General features: G+C 33.0%; 1 protein-coding gene across 1 annotated transcript in view; it reads right to left on the bottom strand.

Annotated features, from left to right (window-relative positions):
• Positions 1-962: 962 nt before the first annotated feature.
• The window catches only part of LOC103251060 (protein eyes shut homolog), a gene marked incomplete at its 3' end in the record, with an annotated part of 157413 nt that continues 141951 nt past the window's right edge, over positions 963-16424 (bottom strand). Inside the window, exon 6 of the mRNA XM_008049669.1 lies at positions 963-1122. Coding sequence (XP_008047860.1) covers positions 963-1122 — 160 coding nt within the window. The remainder of the gene's footprint in view (positions 1123-16424) is intronic.

Genomic DNA, 16424 nt, shown 5'->3' on the forward strand with positions numbered 1-16424 from the left:
CGCACTTGTGCACATGCGCGTTTGTGTGTGTGTTGGAATACATTTATTTCAAGTGTTTAAGCCCAAAAAGTAGGAATCTTGTAGACACCTCTAACACTTGTCTTGTATTTCCAATCCATAAACAAGAACTTTCATTATTTTAAGTTTTTGTCACCTCATATTATGACTCCAACCAACCTCCTACCTTTTTACTCCTCTTTAATCTATCCTCTGCTTTTTTTCTTTCTTTTTTTTTTGAGGAAAGTGGGTTTATTAAGAGGACAGAAAAGCTCCCAGTGGGAGGGGACCCGAGAAGTTTGCCCTCCACTTTCTTTAAATGTTTTTTTAATACTTCAAACTCTACTGCAATATTCTATTTTTAAAAAAATAAAAATCAAAGTATTTAGCCTGGCACCTTAGTTCTGACATTACTCCCACCCAGACCTTATTACTCTTTTCCCAAGGTTCCAATCAGGCCTTCAAAGGATCCAGAATCATTTCTTCTCCAACTTCTCTGCTGAGGTCATTCTCTACATCTCTCTTCAAGGTTCATTTTCTCGTGGAAACCTTTTCTGACCTGCCAATTAATCTCCCAATTGCTCTTTGTCTTTTCCCTAAACATAGTTACTTGCTTATAAGCATTTATGGAATGCTACTTGTTTCCATAAAATTGATTGATTTGAAATGGAATTATATATTTATTTTGGTATTTCTCCAACTTGTTCCCTTCAACAACAGATCCATGAGAGAAGGGTATAGTTCTAGTTTTCTTCACCCTTATATATCTTGCACCAAGCATACTTTCTAGAATGTAGCTAGTATTGAACATCACTTAAAATAACAAATCAGGGTATGAGAATTAATTTTATTATTATTTTATGTTGTTTGGGGATATAAAATACTTTTATTAGTGAATAAACATTTATCTAGTACATTTTGAAGTCATTTAAGCAGATGTGAAATGTTTTCAATAAATTCATGACCTCTAAATCCCAATTGCAACAGATATTCAAACTGAGAAGGAACTTTACCTTGGCAAATATCATGGCAAGTGTCTCCACAGTCGCTGGAGTACTGATGAATTAAGTAAATATTCCTTACGAACCAACATGGATGTTTTGTGCTCCTTGGGGTGCATACATACTAGAAAAAGGAAGTAATAAAAAATGGTAAATATCTTCTTGAAATGGTTTTTAGTATATATTTGTACAAAACAAACAGTTAATTTCTAAAATCATTCATTATAGGAAAGTTGATGGGACCCAACTTTCATACCTTTCTTGGCTTGTGCCTTCTGTTTCTCTATCTTGTCTATCTTACCATCTTTTGCCATGTTCATCTTAAAATGTCTATGTAATATTCTTTGCCTTGTGATTCAATAAGGTTAACATAATAAGATACCATGGTCCTGTTCAAATTATTATTATTTTTCTATCACTTGAAACTTATTTAAGATATATAGGGCATACTGTCTAATATAAAAAATCTATAGAAGTGAGACTAAACTCATTTGCTGAAGATTGTTTCAAATTTGGAATATTTATCAAATGTATTAAATTATTTCTTATCTTAGAATATATATAGCTTATATTTCTATAAAAATAAAAAACACATTAATTCCAGCAAACAATAGATTTTTATATACTAATAAAGACAATAAAAATATAACTATAATAAAATATTAAAGACAATAAAAATATAACTATAATAAAATATACACGAAAACTGCAGTGTATTTATCTATACTGTACTTGACTGCCCAGTTTATGTATAAAAATTGAAAAAAGAAATCGATTCAGCATTTGCTCTATTTTTTTGATAGTGAGTAGAGTGACGGGGTGGGAAATAGAGACATGAATTTGGAAGGAAACATCTATCTTATTGTTGACAGTGAACTAATTAACTGGCACATATTAGAAAACTAAACTTGAACTGACTTTGAACCTCACTAAGCTTGTGAGATGCATAATTTTGGTAAGCAAACACTGAAATTAAGACAATGATGAAGTAGTGTCACAATAACAGTAAAAAGAAGCAAGAGAATCAAGAAAATTGTCTATAAAAAGGAAAGCAATCTATTTCTTGTATCACATGTCAGTATATGTTACATCAGAAAGCAGCAAATTTTGCAGTACCAAAGTTTTGTGATATTTATTTGATTGACACCAAATACATATTCATAACAATTTTATAACCCCAACCAACTGATTTATCATTTCATGTGCCAAATATATTCATTGGTGCATTCCTTAAGGCTTTTCTATTTTATAAAGGAAAACTGATTTTGATTGCTAGTATGAAGAGGATTTTAAAACATCTCTAGATGTTGATTTCCTATTTTAAAAGCTACTTTTCTTAGGCAAGATAATGATTGCTTTTAGTAATTCTGCTTTTCATGATGCATTAAGCATCAGAAGTTTCTATTTCTTAAAGAAACTGTGTCACAAAATGATGGCTTATACCAAGCATTGTAGCGTTTATATTTCCTGAAGATTCTATTAATATTCATTTTAAACATGTGCTAGTTTTAAGAAGCCATATAAAATTGAGAAAAGTATTTTGATGGAATGAAATAGTGACAGTAGAACAACCTTACCTCTATCTTTTCTCAATGTGTATGTATGTATGTAATTTTACCATATATATAAATTCACCATTGTTCAAATGGATCCAAAAACATTATCTCACTTATTTCATTATATTTCTAAAAATTGCCCAAAGTAAGTATATTCCATAATATACTTCAGATAAGGGATTTTGTTTGTTTGATTGTTTAAGTTCATATAGCTCAGCTCTCACAGGGCCAAGGACTTAAGCCCTATATACTTAGGTTGTAAGTATATAGGGCTTAACAATCTTTTACTCTATTTTTCATTTCTTCTCTATTCCCCAATAAAAGTATTACCAGCACACGTGTTAATTGACTGACACGCAAGAGAAGTTATTATTAAAAATCTGAAGTATGTAATCTTATAAACCTGCTGTTTTATTATTTTTCTGGTACCTCTTTCTTGCATTGACATTGCTTATTCACGTACGCGTCTCACGTTAGCGCTAATACAGCACTAATATTTGACTCATTTATAAAATATCTTATACTGGGTTTAATGTAATGATTTTTGAAAAAAATGTAATGATTTTTGAAAAAAACAGTAGTGAATTTTCATCCAGCAATGTCCAATTTTCAAGTATAGTCCAAACTTCTTGTGAAATAATTAATATTTGAAAACCAATAGTAAACATATTATTTAATTAATAATATTAGCATTAAATTTTTCCAGTTCTGCTGGGTAACAACTAAATATGTTATCTGTCCAGAAAATGGTACAGTAATAAACAATGTATCAAAATTGGCCTGTTTGGGTTCTCTGAAGACCAGTGGAAATCTGACTTTTCCGGAAAATTCTGAAGCATTTTGAGAAAACATATAAGAACATTTTGCAGTCTTCTATTATTCTTAACATTTTGTCATAAATCACAATGTTTGTTAACAGTTCAATGACAAAATTGCATTCTAATAAAATTTGAAAAAGCGATAAACACTTCGACACAGCCATTCTCGGCTGTTATGCAAAGAAGAGACAAAAAGTTAGTGGGGACAGAATCCTTGTCTTCACTGAGTTCACCATCTAATGTGTGTATACAATCATTCCATGAACTCTAATTCAGTGTAATTAGTGCTATAGATCACATATTAAGGGATCAGAAATCCAATGATGCTGTATTCATTAAGTTTGCTTTTACTGATGAGGAAGGTAGGAAAGAATGCACTGCTAAGGAACGACCTACAAGCAGCTTGAATTATTAATCCCATTACTTTCCCATTCCAAACACCTTTGGATTTCCAATAAATCAACAATTTTTAAAAAATTTATGTCTCTGGAAAGAGTCTACTTCGTAATGAAAACTTTTAACCACAAGTAAAACTAAAACCTTAGATGTTTAGGAGGGTGGCCACACTAATCAATCAAGAAATATAGTTTCCAGAAAAAGTAATTTTAGTACATTAATTTTGACAAAAAGCATTAATATTTTTTTGATCGGAGTTTTATTAAAAGAATGAAACATCTGAGAAGAAGAACTTATTAATAATAATAAGTACAGAATTTTAAATTAAAATTGGGGGGCAATGGCAGCATGGATTTACCAGAAGCAAAATTACTTAATGAACAGAGTATATCAAAGACATTTTCAAACTTAATAGAACAAATATATTTGGATGGAAATTATAAGATAAAATACAAGATAACTTTGGAATACTAATCAAAAATTTAATAGTCATATATAAAGATATTCAAAGAGAGATAAAATAAAGGAGTGGCAAAGATAATATAATAATTAAACAAAGAAAGCGAGTCTCTCCTCTACACTGAAAAAACATTTATGTGTAAACCCTTATATCCCTACTGTCTGAAAGGCAGAATTTTTGTAGAGAAGTGAATATATAAGAAATAAAAATTTCTATTTGGTCTGAATTGTACAAGTTCTAATAAAAAATGTAGTTACCAAAAAATAATTTAAAAATCACAAAGATATTTCTTCATTTGCTATCACTAACTTTTTTAAATGAAAAATAGAAAACTGTTAAAAATAGAAGACTGGTTTAATAAATTATGGTACAATCTCTGGGATATTTGATTGGAATATTTTATAGATCCAAATGCCATACATTATGCCCATGTCTCCATTAACAAAGGAGGAAAGATTTTAAGATAGCATTAAGTAAAAGATTAAAATAGAAAAATGATCTCTCTCTCTGCCCCTCCTTCATATATGTGTAAGAATTTTCACTCTTTGATAATAATAATATAAAAACAAATAATACTGTATAATAATGATGAAAAACAATCTACTAAGACACACACACACACACACACACACACACACACACACACACCCCTCACCCAAAAATAACTGCATTTCAATCCCTGAAGGATAAGGTATATGTTATTTTTGCCTTACATGTGCACTTAAAATGAATTATTTTTAAGATGCCTTTTCAGTAAAAATACTATTTGAGAGCACATTTCTACATTTAGATTTGTAGCAGGAGGTGAAGGAATAAGACATGATCATAAATTATTGAATATCTGTCCTTTTACACAAGACACTGTATTTAACTGATTTCTAAATTTCCTAAAAAAAAATTGAAATGATAGTACAAATATTCAAGTGTGGATAAAACATTTAATTTATGACTTGTAAATTGACAAACTTTTTCTTAGACAGCAGTGATTCATTAGCTGGTGTTTTCCTCAAAAAATAAAACATAACAAAAATGAAACAAATAAGGCCTTCTCTCTTTTAATTCTATGATAGTGACTCAAGAAAATGAGCAAATATTAGAAATTTTCATTTTGGAGCAATGTATAGCATTTAAAATAATTATTTGAATAACTGCTTTTTTTAGTCACAATTTGTGGTATCCCATAAGAATGCACAATTGCTAATGGTCAGAATGCCTGTTTTCTCCGTTATCTTCCTTTATTTATTTTCATGAATTATGTTTGGTTTTTAAAAATATTATCACAGCAAGAAAACTGCTACAAAACTCATCACAAGTATTTTACTTTCCCATTTTAAAATATGATAAAACCATTATTATGCAGGATCACTTCTTTATTCAACATATATTTATTATGAGTCTGCTCTGGGAATGACATTGCTAATAAACATAGATGGCTCAAAGAGAGTGAGAAAACAGAACTGACCTGTCTCTCCTAGATATCACTTGGAAATGAAGACAAATAAACAAAAAATCGCAATTCTTAAATGTAATAAATTTTAGGACATAATTAATCCAAGATGCCACAAGTTAAGTACTCCCATTTAAATATGTCTAAGTATATTTTTACTATTTGGAAGTAAAGTAAAATTATGCACATGTGCGCACGTACACACACACACACACACACACACACACACACACACACACACACACACACACACAGGTATATACAGCATGTTCCCTACATATGAAAAAGTTCTATTCCAAGAGCACATTCATAAGTCCAACAAAGTTAGCCTAAGTGCTCAAGTAACACAATAGACTGTATAGCACTGTACTGTAACAGGTTTATAATACTTTTCACAGGAGTCATATGTAAATACAAAAAATGAAAACATTTTATTCTTTTAATTTTTATATATTTATTTATTTTTTGAGTTGGAGTTTCATTCTGTCGCTCAGACTGGAGTGCAGTGGCCGCTCCCGACCACCGCAGCCTCGACCAGCTGGGCTCCGGCGATCCTTCCACCTCAGCCTTCCCAGTAGCCAGAATTATGGCACGCGCTACCACGCCCAGCTGATTTTTTGATTTATTGTAGAGATGAGGTCTCGCTGCCCAGGCAGGTCTCGAACCCGCGGGCTCAGGCAATCCACTCACCTCAGCCTCCCAAAGGCGCGGGATTGCAGGCTGAGCCACAGAGCCTGGCTTGAAAACATTTTAAATCTTCCATTACAGTACCTTGCACACACATGGCAATGTATGCCAGACATGTGAACTAACATACACGATTGGACATGCAAACACACATTTGTATCTTTGATAGGTTGCAACCTGAAGGTTCATATGTAGGGGACTTATATTTATACATGTGTGTGTGTGTGTGTGTGTGTGTGTGTGCGCGCGTGTGTGTAGTGTTTTATTTACAAGTGCTTAAAGTGTTTTATCCCCTCTTAAGAGACATTTTCTTCCATTCTTAAATATATAATTTTTAAAAAATAATTATATGTCAGTGGTTTGTATCAATATGGATAAAGTGTAATATTCTCCAGGGTTACACTGTTCTTGAATATCTTTATTTCCGCTAAAGTACTTTTGTTTTCAAACCTTATAAATACAGTGTCTAATGCTTAACTCTTGTCATTGCTTTAAACTAGAAGAAAATTAGAAAAGGCAGGCTAAACCTTCAGAGAGTGAAGTCACCTTTCATTTTCTTCTTTCTTTCTTTCCTTCTTTCCTTCTTTCCTTCTTTCCTTCTTTCCTTCTTTCCTTCTTTCCTTCTTTCCTTCCTTCCTTCCTTCCTTCCTTCCTTCCTTCCTTCCTTCCTTCCTTCCTTCCTTCCTTTCTTTCTTTCTTTCTTTCTTTCTTTTTTTCTTTCGAGTTGCAGTCTCACTTTGTCTCCCAGGTTGGAGAACAGTGAAACACTGAGTACAACCTCGACTCACTGGCCTCAGACAATACTTCCACCGTAGCCTCCCAAGTACCACAGGCGTGTGCCACCATGCCCACCTACTTTTTTGATTTATTGTAGAGATGAGATCTCAGTGAGTTGTCCAGGCTGGTCTCGAACCCATGGGCTCAGGCAATCCGCTCATCTTCGCCTCCCAAAGTGCTGGGATTACACCATTCCCAGCCACCCTTTCATTTTCAAAAGGAAGCAGCCAGTCTTAAGGAATCATGGAAACAGTATGACTGTGTTTAGCCCTAAATCAACTTTCAGTTGCTGGGCTAAAAATGCCATTGCCAAGACAAATCCTAGTGGTTTTCTCTCACACATTTTACAGATTTACATGCCAGATGTCATTCTGCTTCAGAAATGAATTTAATTGCCTTGGATTGCAAAAGAAGATAAATAACTACCTTGATCACTTGAAATCATATTAAAACTCTTTGCCTCTTCGTAGTTGACATCTCTTTCTCTTACAGGTTATATAACACCTATCTGTTTTATTCTTCTATTAAACAAATGATTGTGGAAAACTAAAACCTATTTTTTTCCCTCAGCTAATTGCTAATGTAAACTTCTTACAATAGTGGGATAACATTAAATAAAGCAATTACTTAAGTACTTAGACAAATAACTTTAGTTTCAAAATAACTTACATTGACTGCATTTTTGGTATAGTTAAATGTCTTCTTTTCTGATGAAATAAAAATATCTCAATTTCTTTAAAAACATCATTTTGCTTTCACAGCATTTTATATTTCCTAATTAACGCTGTTTTTCATGGCATAGACAGATGTATTCGATAAGGTTATCATCTTAGGAAGAGTATATCCTTAGGCTAAATGTGTCTCTAATGTCCTCTTTTTAATTTTCAGAAATAGTTTAAAAGTTAGATTAATAATTGACCATCTATTTAAATACAAATTAAGCTTGTTTCAGTAGCACTTTTTGATTACTTATATCCTTTAGCTTGCATTTTGTTATTTTATTAAACACATACAATAAATGTAAGTATCTTTTTCATTTGTAGAAGTGTATATTAACTAAATCTTCACCTCTAAAAAACTTATTTTATCAATAATCAAACTCTACTTGAGTGGTCTCAGCTTATGCATTCAGAAATAACTTTAAACATATTTTTGTATTTGGTTTTCTATGTTTTAGGATGTCTTTTTTAATTCCCATACCACAATGTCTTAATTATTGGAGTCTTATAATTCATTTTTCCACCTGTTAGTTCAATTATTCATTTGGTATTTCTTTTTCAAAGCTACCTTATATGCTGTTAAATTTATTTTTCCAAATAAACTCCTTAATATATTTCTTTATATACAAATTTCTTAAATGTCTTACACATCACATTCATTTTGATTTTGTTTTTATAATTTTTTTTTAACTATTTGGCTTTTTTGTAACAAAATGATTTTTTTTCCCAGTCATGGTAGACCTACAGAGGCACTCTTCCAAAAATAATTTTCTAACTTTAAAAATCTGATTAAAATGTTTATTTTCAATTCTTGTAAATTTCCAGAACATTGATTAGAATATTTTCTTACATAAGAAACATTTAATGTGCAATCTAAGAATTCTCTTAGTCATGAAGTAAAAAAAAAAAAAAAACCAACAGATATGCTACAATGATAATACAGAAATAAAAATTAATAAAACTTTAAATATGATAATCTAGTATGAGTTGAACAAATTTTTTCTCAAACAGACCAATTCATTACTGGGTATGGGTTTAAGATACAGTTTAACTCTTGGCCTTCATAAAAATAACAAGTTTTACTATATTAAAACACTAAAATTCATCATTATATTCTTCTCTCTGTCAGTGATTCTAAGCATTTCATAACTCTTTCTGATATTTCTTATATCTACCTTCTATATCATGTGTTTTAGTGAGGGAATTCAGCGACAATGCTCTTCTCTGGGTCTACTTAGCTCATTTTAAAGTTCAGCTTATTCAACCTGGATGATAGCGTGACACTTACGACATCATTACTAAAAAGATAAGGTATATATATTAAAAATAAATGCTTGACCAATTAGAATGTTGTGGAGTGAGAAGAGAGGAAGCTAATGTTTAAAAACTGAAATGTATATCTTCTGATTTCTATATTCATTATTCAAATGGAAAGAGTGATTTTTCTTTGGATGAAAATTTAACAGGGTGACACTGCATAGCAAGCCATTCTGGTACAATTGCATAATTAAACTTTGCACTTCATTTTAAAGAGTCCTTGTCATCTGCATATTGTCAAAATAATTTTTTGTGAGTTGAAACAAAATGCTTAAACAAGTCATGCAAACTCTGTGAAAGGCAACTGGAAAAATAAACAAGACTTCAGGTGACTTCCAGGCTGGGGAAACTTCGTAATTGACAAATAATCAATAAAGTAAATTTATTTGTCTGTCCTCATAAAAGAAGCTAGGATAATTGAGGACTGACTCATATTTGTTAATATACTTATTCAAAATACAATAGTAACAAGCAACAAAAACTCATTCATATTTTTTCAGGACCTAGAAAGATTTCTGCTTTGGCCATCCATTTGTCTGCAATTTTCACTAGTGAGAAATTTTCTGTCAGATCCCAGATTTAGATAGGCTTATGAAGAGCTGAGAAAGGAGATAGAAAATATTGATTTGTGAATCTCTCTCTCTCTCTCTCTCTCTCTCTCTTTCTCTTCCCCCAATCCCCGTGTGCCTGTGTGTGTGCGTGCATGTGCGTGCATGTGCGTGTGTGTGTGTGTGTGTGTGTGTGTGTGTGTGTGTGTGTGTGTGAGTGTGTGTGTGTGTGCATCTACTGTCAGTTTGGGACAGCAAGCACTCCTCACCTGAACTTTGAGCAGTTGAAGATGTGATATATATTTCAGTGAGTGACTGTTATAAAGCATGAGGTAAGATCATGGTCTATTTTGTTCAACATCATATGCCTGAGAATCAGTCCCACTATTTGATTTTTGATAACTATTCTGTCAATGAGATCTACTAGAGACATGGCACAAATAAGAAGGTAGAGAAACCTAAGGAATTGTAAAAGAAATATAGAGACATTTTCCATAAGGACATGTGACGAGGGATTTCACTGCAACTTATTAAGGAAGAATAAAATTAGTTAACCCGTAAGGCTCCTTATTACCTGTGATTACATCTACAATGAATATGTTGGCAGTCTAGTAAATTACATATGACTCTCACTTTATAGTGTGGATTGCCTCATTTTCATTTTTTAATCAATGTTTTTGTTGGTCTAAGAATACAAGGTGAAAACATTACTTTGCAACTGTTAAAGATAACACCAGTAAATACTCCAATCTAAAGATTAGATGCCCATATTTGGAAGAATGTAAATTAAGAAGTGCTCCATGAATAAAACAGAGTCTTTAAGCCTATTATTTCAACCAAGTCACTGATAAAAAGCCATTTCATTCTTACCTGTGTCCCGGTGTGGATGATAAATTAGTAAGATACCTACACACACAGGATATGGCATTAACAGGGGCTCTTCCTGTCTGAGTGAGTAATGGGTGAGTAAGATGTTAAAAGACAAGATCTCACTTTAAATGAGAGAGCAAGATGTTAAAAGACAAGATCTCACTTCATGAGCATGTCTGCTGCTTCCCTAAGTAGTTTACAAATGGATCCCCAAACATGCCGTCCGTGTCATAGCAATACAGAATTTCAACCAATGAATGGATGTTGAATCCATTTGTTCTGAGATACAGAACCAACCACTCATTTTTCTGACTTTTCTTTTTCTTGACCTACACTCAGTCCACTGTGTCAATTAGTTCAGATGGCTCTAAAGTTCAGCTAAGTCATGACCACTAAGAATAAGTTTAGTTCCCCTTCTCTTTGTATTTTATGTACATCTTTGGAGAGAATCTGTCCTCCTACTTATTCAAACTGATGTATTCAGTTAAAGAGCTTCTTTAATCATTTTCAACTAACAGATTTACATTTGTGTTAAATATAAACTTTACTAAAGCTTTTATTCATTTGTTTGCTATTGCCATTGTAACAAATTAGCGCAAACTTAGTGACTTAAAACAATATTTATTCTCTTTTATTTCTGGTTGTCAGAAATTAGAAATTGGTCTCACTGTCTAAAATCAGGATGTCAGCAAGACTAGTTGCTTATGTAGGCTCTGAGGAGAGAATTTGATTCTCTTTTTTTCACTTCTAATGGTAGTCAATGTTCTTTTGTCTGTGAGTTTCTTCCTTCCTCTTCAAAGAACATTGCCCCTATTTCTGCTCCATTATTGCACCATATTCTCTGCCTCTGACTCAAAATGAAGTCCTTCTGTAAGTATTACTTTGTGTTTACATCAGATCCATCTAACCATCAGGATAATCGCCTTCACCACATCTGCAAGGTCCCTTTTGACAAGTTAGATAACATTCATAGGTTCTGAACATTAAGACTGGCAATTTGGGGTACCATTGTCCAGCCAAACATACTTTGGACACCAAGAAACTGTTCAGACAGGTTATGCCCTAGTTTATTTCCTAAATAGTTATGATATCCCCTTTTAGGCATTTAGCTTTAGCATATATATATCATCTCTCTAACTCCTGTTTATGAGGATTTTGGCCTGGTACGGTGGCTCACTCCTATAATCCCAGCACTTTGGGAGGCAAAGTCAGGAGCCTAGCAGTTTCTACCAGCCTAGGCAACATAGCAAGACCTTGTATCTATCTCTCTCGCCCTCCCCAAAAATCTAGCTAGGAGTGACAGTCACACCTGTAGTCACAACTACTCAGATGGCTGAGATGGAAGGATTGCTAGAGCACCAGAGGGTGAAGCTGGCACTGCACTCCAGCCTGAGTGAAAGACATGAACTTGACCCCAGAGAAAGCATCTTGATAAAGGAGCTGCCATCTTAAGAACTGAGAACACAATATGAATTAGATTCACTTAAATAATCACACACACACCCCCTTTTTCGTACTTTCACCAATTGTTTCTTCTTAATCATGGCAGGCAAAATTTTAAATAACAAAAACTTTTAATAAGTTTTTTAAAATTCATTTTCCTTGGATTAGTAAAGACATAGTGGTTTATTTTTTGTTTTTTATCTACGACATTTAAAATGTTTATATGTGTTTTCTGTAAGTATGAGCATTTTAACCAGTCAGATGGATTGTACTAATTTGGATGAATTAAGCTGTCACTTCTTATATTTTAGTTGTTTTAATTTACTTTGTCATTTAATATAAATGTTCTGCTGAAACTAAGCAAGATAAAATATATACTTGCAATTCCTTTGGTGCTTGTTCTTGTAACTAGATAATGGTATAAAAGTCAAATAAAATTTAAAAGGGTAAGATAATAAGTACATGGATTATCATTAGAAACCCCTCTTAAACATTTCCTATTATATAACTGATACTAATTATTATAGTCAAACAACAAAAAACATGTGGAGTTACAAAGCACTGCTCTCTGTGAACAAGATAATGTACACATCCTGTATGCAGAGGTGACATTGACATATAACTAATATCCGAGAATTTCTGTTTTTGTTGTAGAACTATTAAGATACTCATAAAATTTTTGTATACTAAATCCTTGACACATAATGGAAATTTCTATTCATCCTTCTAAATTTGGGACATCTGTTGCTTTATTATTGCCTGCTTCTCAGGAAGGCATAGCCGAGAGAACCTAGATAACACTATGTAAGTTTCACTACAAATAATAATTCACTTTGTGTGGCTTACAATTTTATGTCAGTAAGACCATTTGAGAATTGCTTAAACGGAAATCCTATGAAAGATTTGTTTTATGTTCTTTGAACAAATATTCCACATCAAAACATGCTGTTTGCTTACTAAAAATATTATAGTGGTTTAAATGATTAAAATGTATCAAAGAGCTTGAAAAAAGAAATAATGTAACATATGAAAATGAAAAAGACTAAAAGCAAAACCCTAGTCTGAGGACGCTGGTATCTTTCAAGCACTGCTTTTGGGCATAAGTTCACTTTCCTACCAAGTGTCAGAACAAGAGCAGAATGAACTATTCAGTGATTGAAGTTGGTTTCAAAATTCATTGAGAAATAGGTCCATGAAAGAAAGAGAAGAGATGAGGAATGATGATCTTTGAGGTGTCAGCATGGATCAGGAGATGGCTGAAATGGATCCTGATCTTACGGCATTGCTGAAGGTATGCCAAAGCAATTCAGTGTTTCGTGTATTTAGCTATTTCTTCTTTAATAAATCTGAAATTATGTCTCTTTCTTTCCCTTTCCTTACAAATGAAGTAAAGAGAGCTCACTGTCATTATTACATCAGTTCATGCTACTTAACACAACTACTCCAAATTTCTCACTTAAATGTACAACAATATAAATAAATAGAGAAAAACAATCAAGCAAATTTAATCAAAGTGGGCATTTCAGAAGAAATAATTAAGAAGTAGAGTTTGTGATCAGACTCTCTCTCTCTCTCTCTCTCTCTCTGTGTGTGTGTGCGTGTGTGTGTGTGTGTGTGTGTGTGTGTGTGTCTTTCTGAACTGAAAATGCTTAGTCTGCTTCAACAAAGGAAGAAAAATAAGAATAAAACAATTTAACTTGGTCAACTATATGCACCTAACTCTCAGATGCTGAGCCCATATGAACCAGAAAAAGATTTCCCAATCTGGAATCTATCTCATATTGCTATGGATCTCATAGTCTGAAAAAAGCTGTTCATTTGTAAGTTTTGGGTTCTCTGACTTTCATGAAGTCATAAGCATTTTATCTTTCTTTCTGCCTTACTATTTTTCACCATCCATCTAAACTTCCTCTAAGGCAGGTTTTTCAACCACAGCAATATTGGTATTTTGGACGCAATATTTCTTTGTTGTGGTGGGCTGTCCCATGTACTGTAGAATACTTAGCAGTAAAACTGGCCTCTAATGTCAAATGCCATAGCAGCCCCAACTCTTATTTGTGACAATTACAAGTGTCTCTAGACACGGTCAAATATCATCTGGAGGTAAAATTACTATTTGTTGCAACAAAGATCTTGTTTCTGATGCCAACATCTCTTTTCCCGAGATGTCTGTGGTTCCTAGCATACATTATGGCATAATCATTCAGTCTCTAAGCCTGAAGAAAGTATTTCTGAGGACTAATGACTAATGAAAATCCTGGTGTGTTCATTTGGCTGCAGATAACAATTTGAAGGTACTTTTTACTATCTAAAATGTAGTTTGTAGGCTGGTAGATGCTCTCAATGTTTATTTTTAATTCAAGCTTTAGTAGCTCATTATACTGTGAAGTTCGGGTTTTGTAATTCTGTATATATGTGTATACTAATGTTTTCAGCTTAACAACATACTTAGCTTATTTAATATCTCTTTGACTGAGTCTTATTTTTTTTCTATAAAAACATTATGTAAGTGGGATCTTGCGCATAACATCATTTTTTCCTTTCACCAATTGTACTTTTCCCCAAATTTCCTGTATTTCTCTAAAATGTAATCTGGCTTTCTAGGCTTGTTCACATTATCTCTGGCCACCCCATTACTAAGAAAAAGGTCTCCTGTTGATCCTTTTATGGAATCTTTGCTCTTCCTGCTTAGAAGATGTTATTTCAAATAGGATTCTACCAAGTACATTTGGCATGATATACTTTGGAGGCAATTTGACTGCCTTCTCTGGAAGAAGGTTAGAATTTTAGAAAGAAACTAAGCCATCTACCTTCATAGAACTTACATTTCAGCCTAATCTAGTCTGATTGTTGATTTAAAAGATACATGAAGATCTATGTTGTAGACAGGAAAAACAGATGGCAATCGTTCAGAAAAAGACACAAAAAGAGGAGATAACATGTATGGGCTGGAAGGGAGCATAGTTGGTCCTCCTCTTCCACGTGTTTCACATTCATGGATTCAATCAACTGTGGGTCAAATATATACATATATATGTATAAAATATGTCATTTATATCATATATATTTTTAATTCATCATTTATATATATATTAAATGATGTTTGATCTTGAAGGGAATTGGAGATCATCTGCCTAAGTGAAATAACACAGAAATTGAAAGAAAAAAAACACCACATGCTCTTACTTATAAGTGGGAGCTAACTAAGGATCTGCAAACATATATAGAATGGCATCGTGAACACTGGAGACTCAGAAGGGGGAGGGAGGAAAGGGAGGAGAGATAACAAGTCATCTATTGCACAGGAAGGGATGGCAGGTACACTTTTAAAGCCCAGACTTCTTTGCCACTATACAACAAATCCATGTAACAGAAACCACTTGTACCCTCTAAAGCTATTAAAATAAAAAAGAAAAAGAAAACGTACAGACTTTTTTCCTTGCCATTATTCTCTTAACAATACAATATAACAGCTTAGTACTTACTTAGTATTAGTGGGTTTAGAAGTAATCTAGAGTTAAAGTATGTAGGAGGATCTAGATATGTCATAGGCAAACGCTCTGCAACCATTATTCTGGTATTCATTGAAATTTTGTATTTAGTGGACGAGGGGCCTGAAATCAACTTTCTACAGAGACCTAGAGATGATTGTATTTAAAATTTTACATTGAATTGCTAAGGAAGGACCGAGAAAGCAACATTTGGGAAACTATGCAGAATGAAGTCTATAAATAATAAATCTGGGTAAAAATATTCAAGATAGAGGCCTGGAGCAGGAATAGGCCTGGGATCTTACAGGAACATCAAGGACTTCACTGCTGCTATTTGAGAGCAAACCAGGACTGTGATACCATTGAATCTCTGGTTAAAATCTTACCTGGTCTCTCCCCTGCAAAGTTTAATTATGGGAGTTTTCAAATTTCTGTGTGTGTGCACGTGTGTGTGTGTGTGTGTGTGTGTGTGCGCGTGCGCGTGTGTGTGTGTCTGACAGAGAGAGAAAGAGACAGACAAAAGGAGAAAGGAACAAAGACAAAGAATCTCATTAGATTTTCTATTGTTGCAACTAAAATTTAAAAAACTTTTAATCCTAACCCAATGCAAACTGTACTCATATGGAATTCTAATTTGAGCTTTCCTTCTTTCAGCGTGAGTTTGCATAAGTCATTCTTGTTGAAGATAATTGTAAAAAAAAAAAAGGTTTTAACTAGAGGATAGAAATAGAAGATAGAAATAAAACAGATGGTAAAGTTAAACTAGATGAGTTTTAAATTATTTTTTGGTTGGTTCCCTAATGAAACCTTATAGGAAAATTAAAAAGATGCAATAAAACATAAACTGAATACTTATATCTGTATCCCTGAGCCAGTTGTTAAAAAGGAGAACAAAAC

The sequence above is a fragment of the Carlito syrichta genome, unplaced genomic scaffold (assembly GCF_000164805.1).
Source record: "Carlito syrichta isolate Samal-C Ts95f unplaced genomic scaffold, Tarsius_syrichta-2.0.1 Scaffold55673, whole genome shotgun sequence".
Lineage (NCBI taxonomy): Eukaryota > Metazoa > Chordata > Mammalia > Primates > Tarsiidae > Carlito > Carlito syrichta.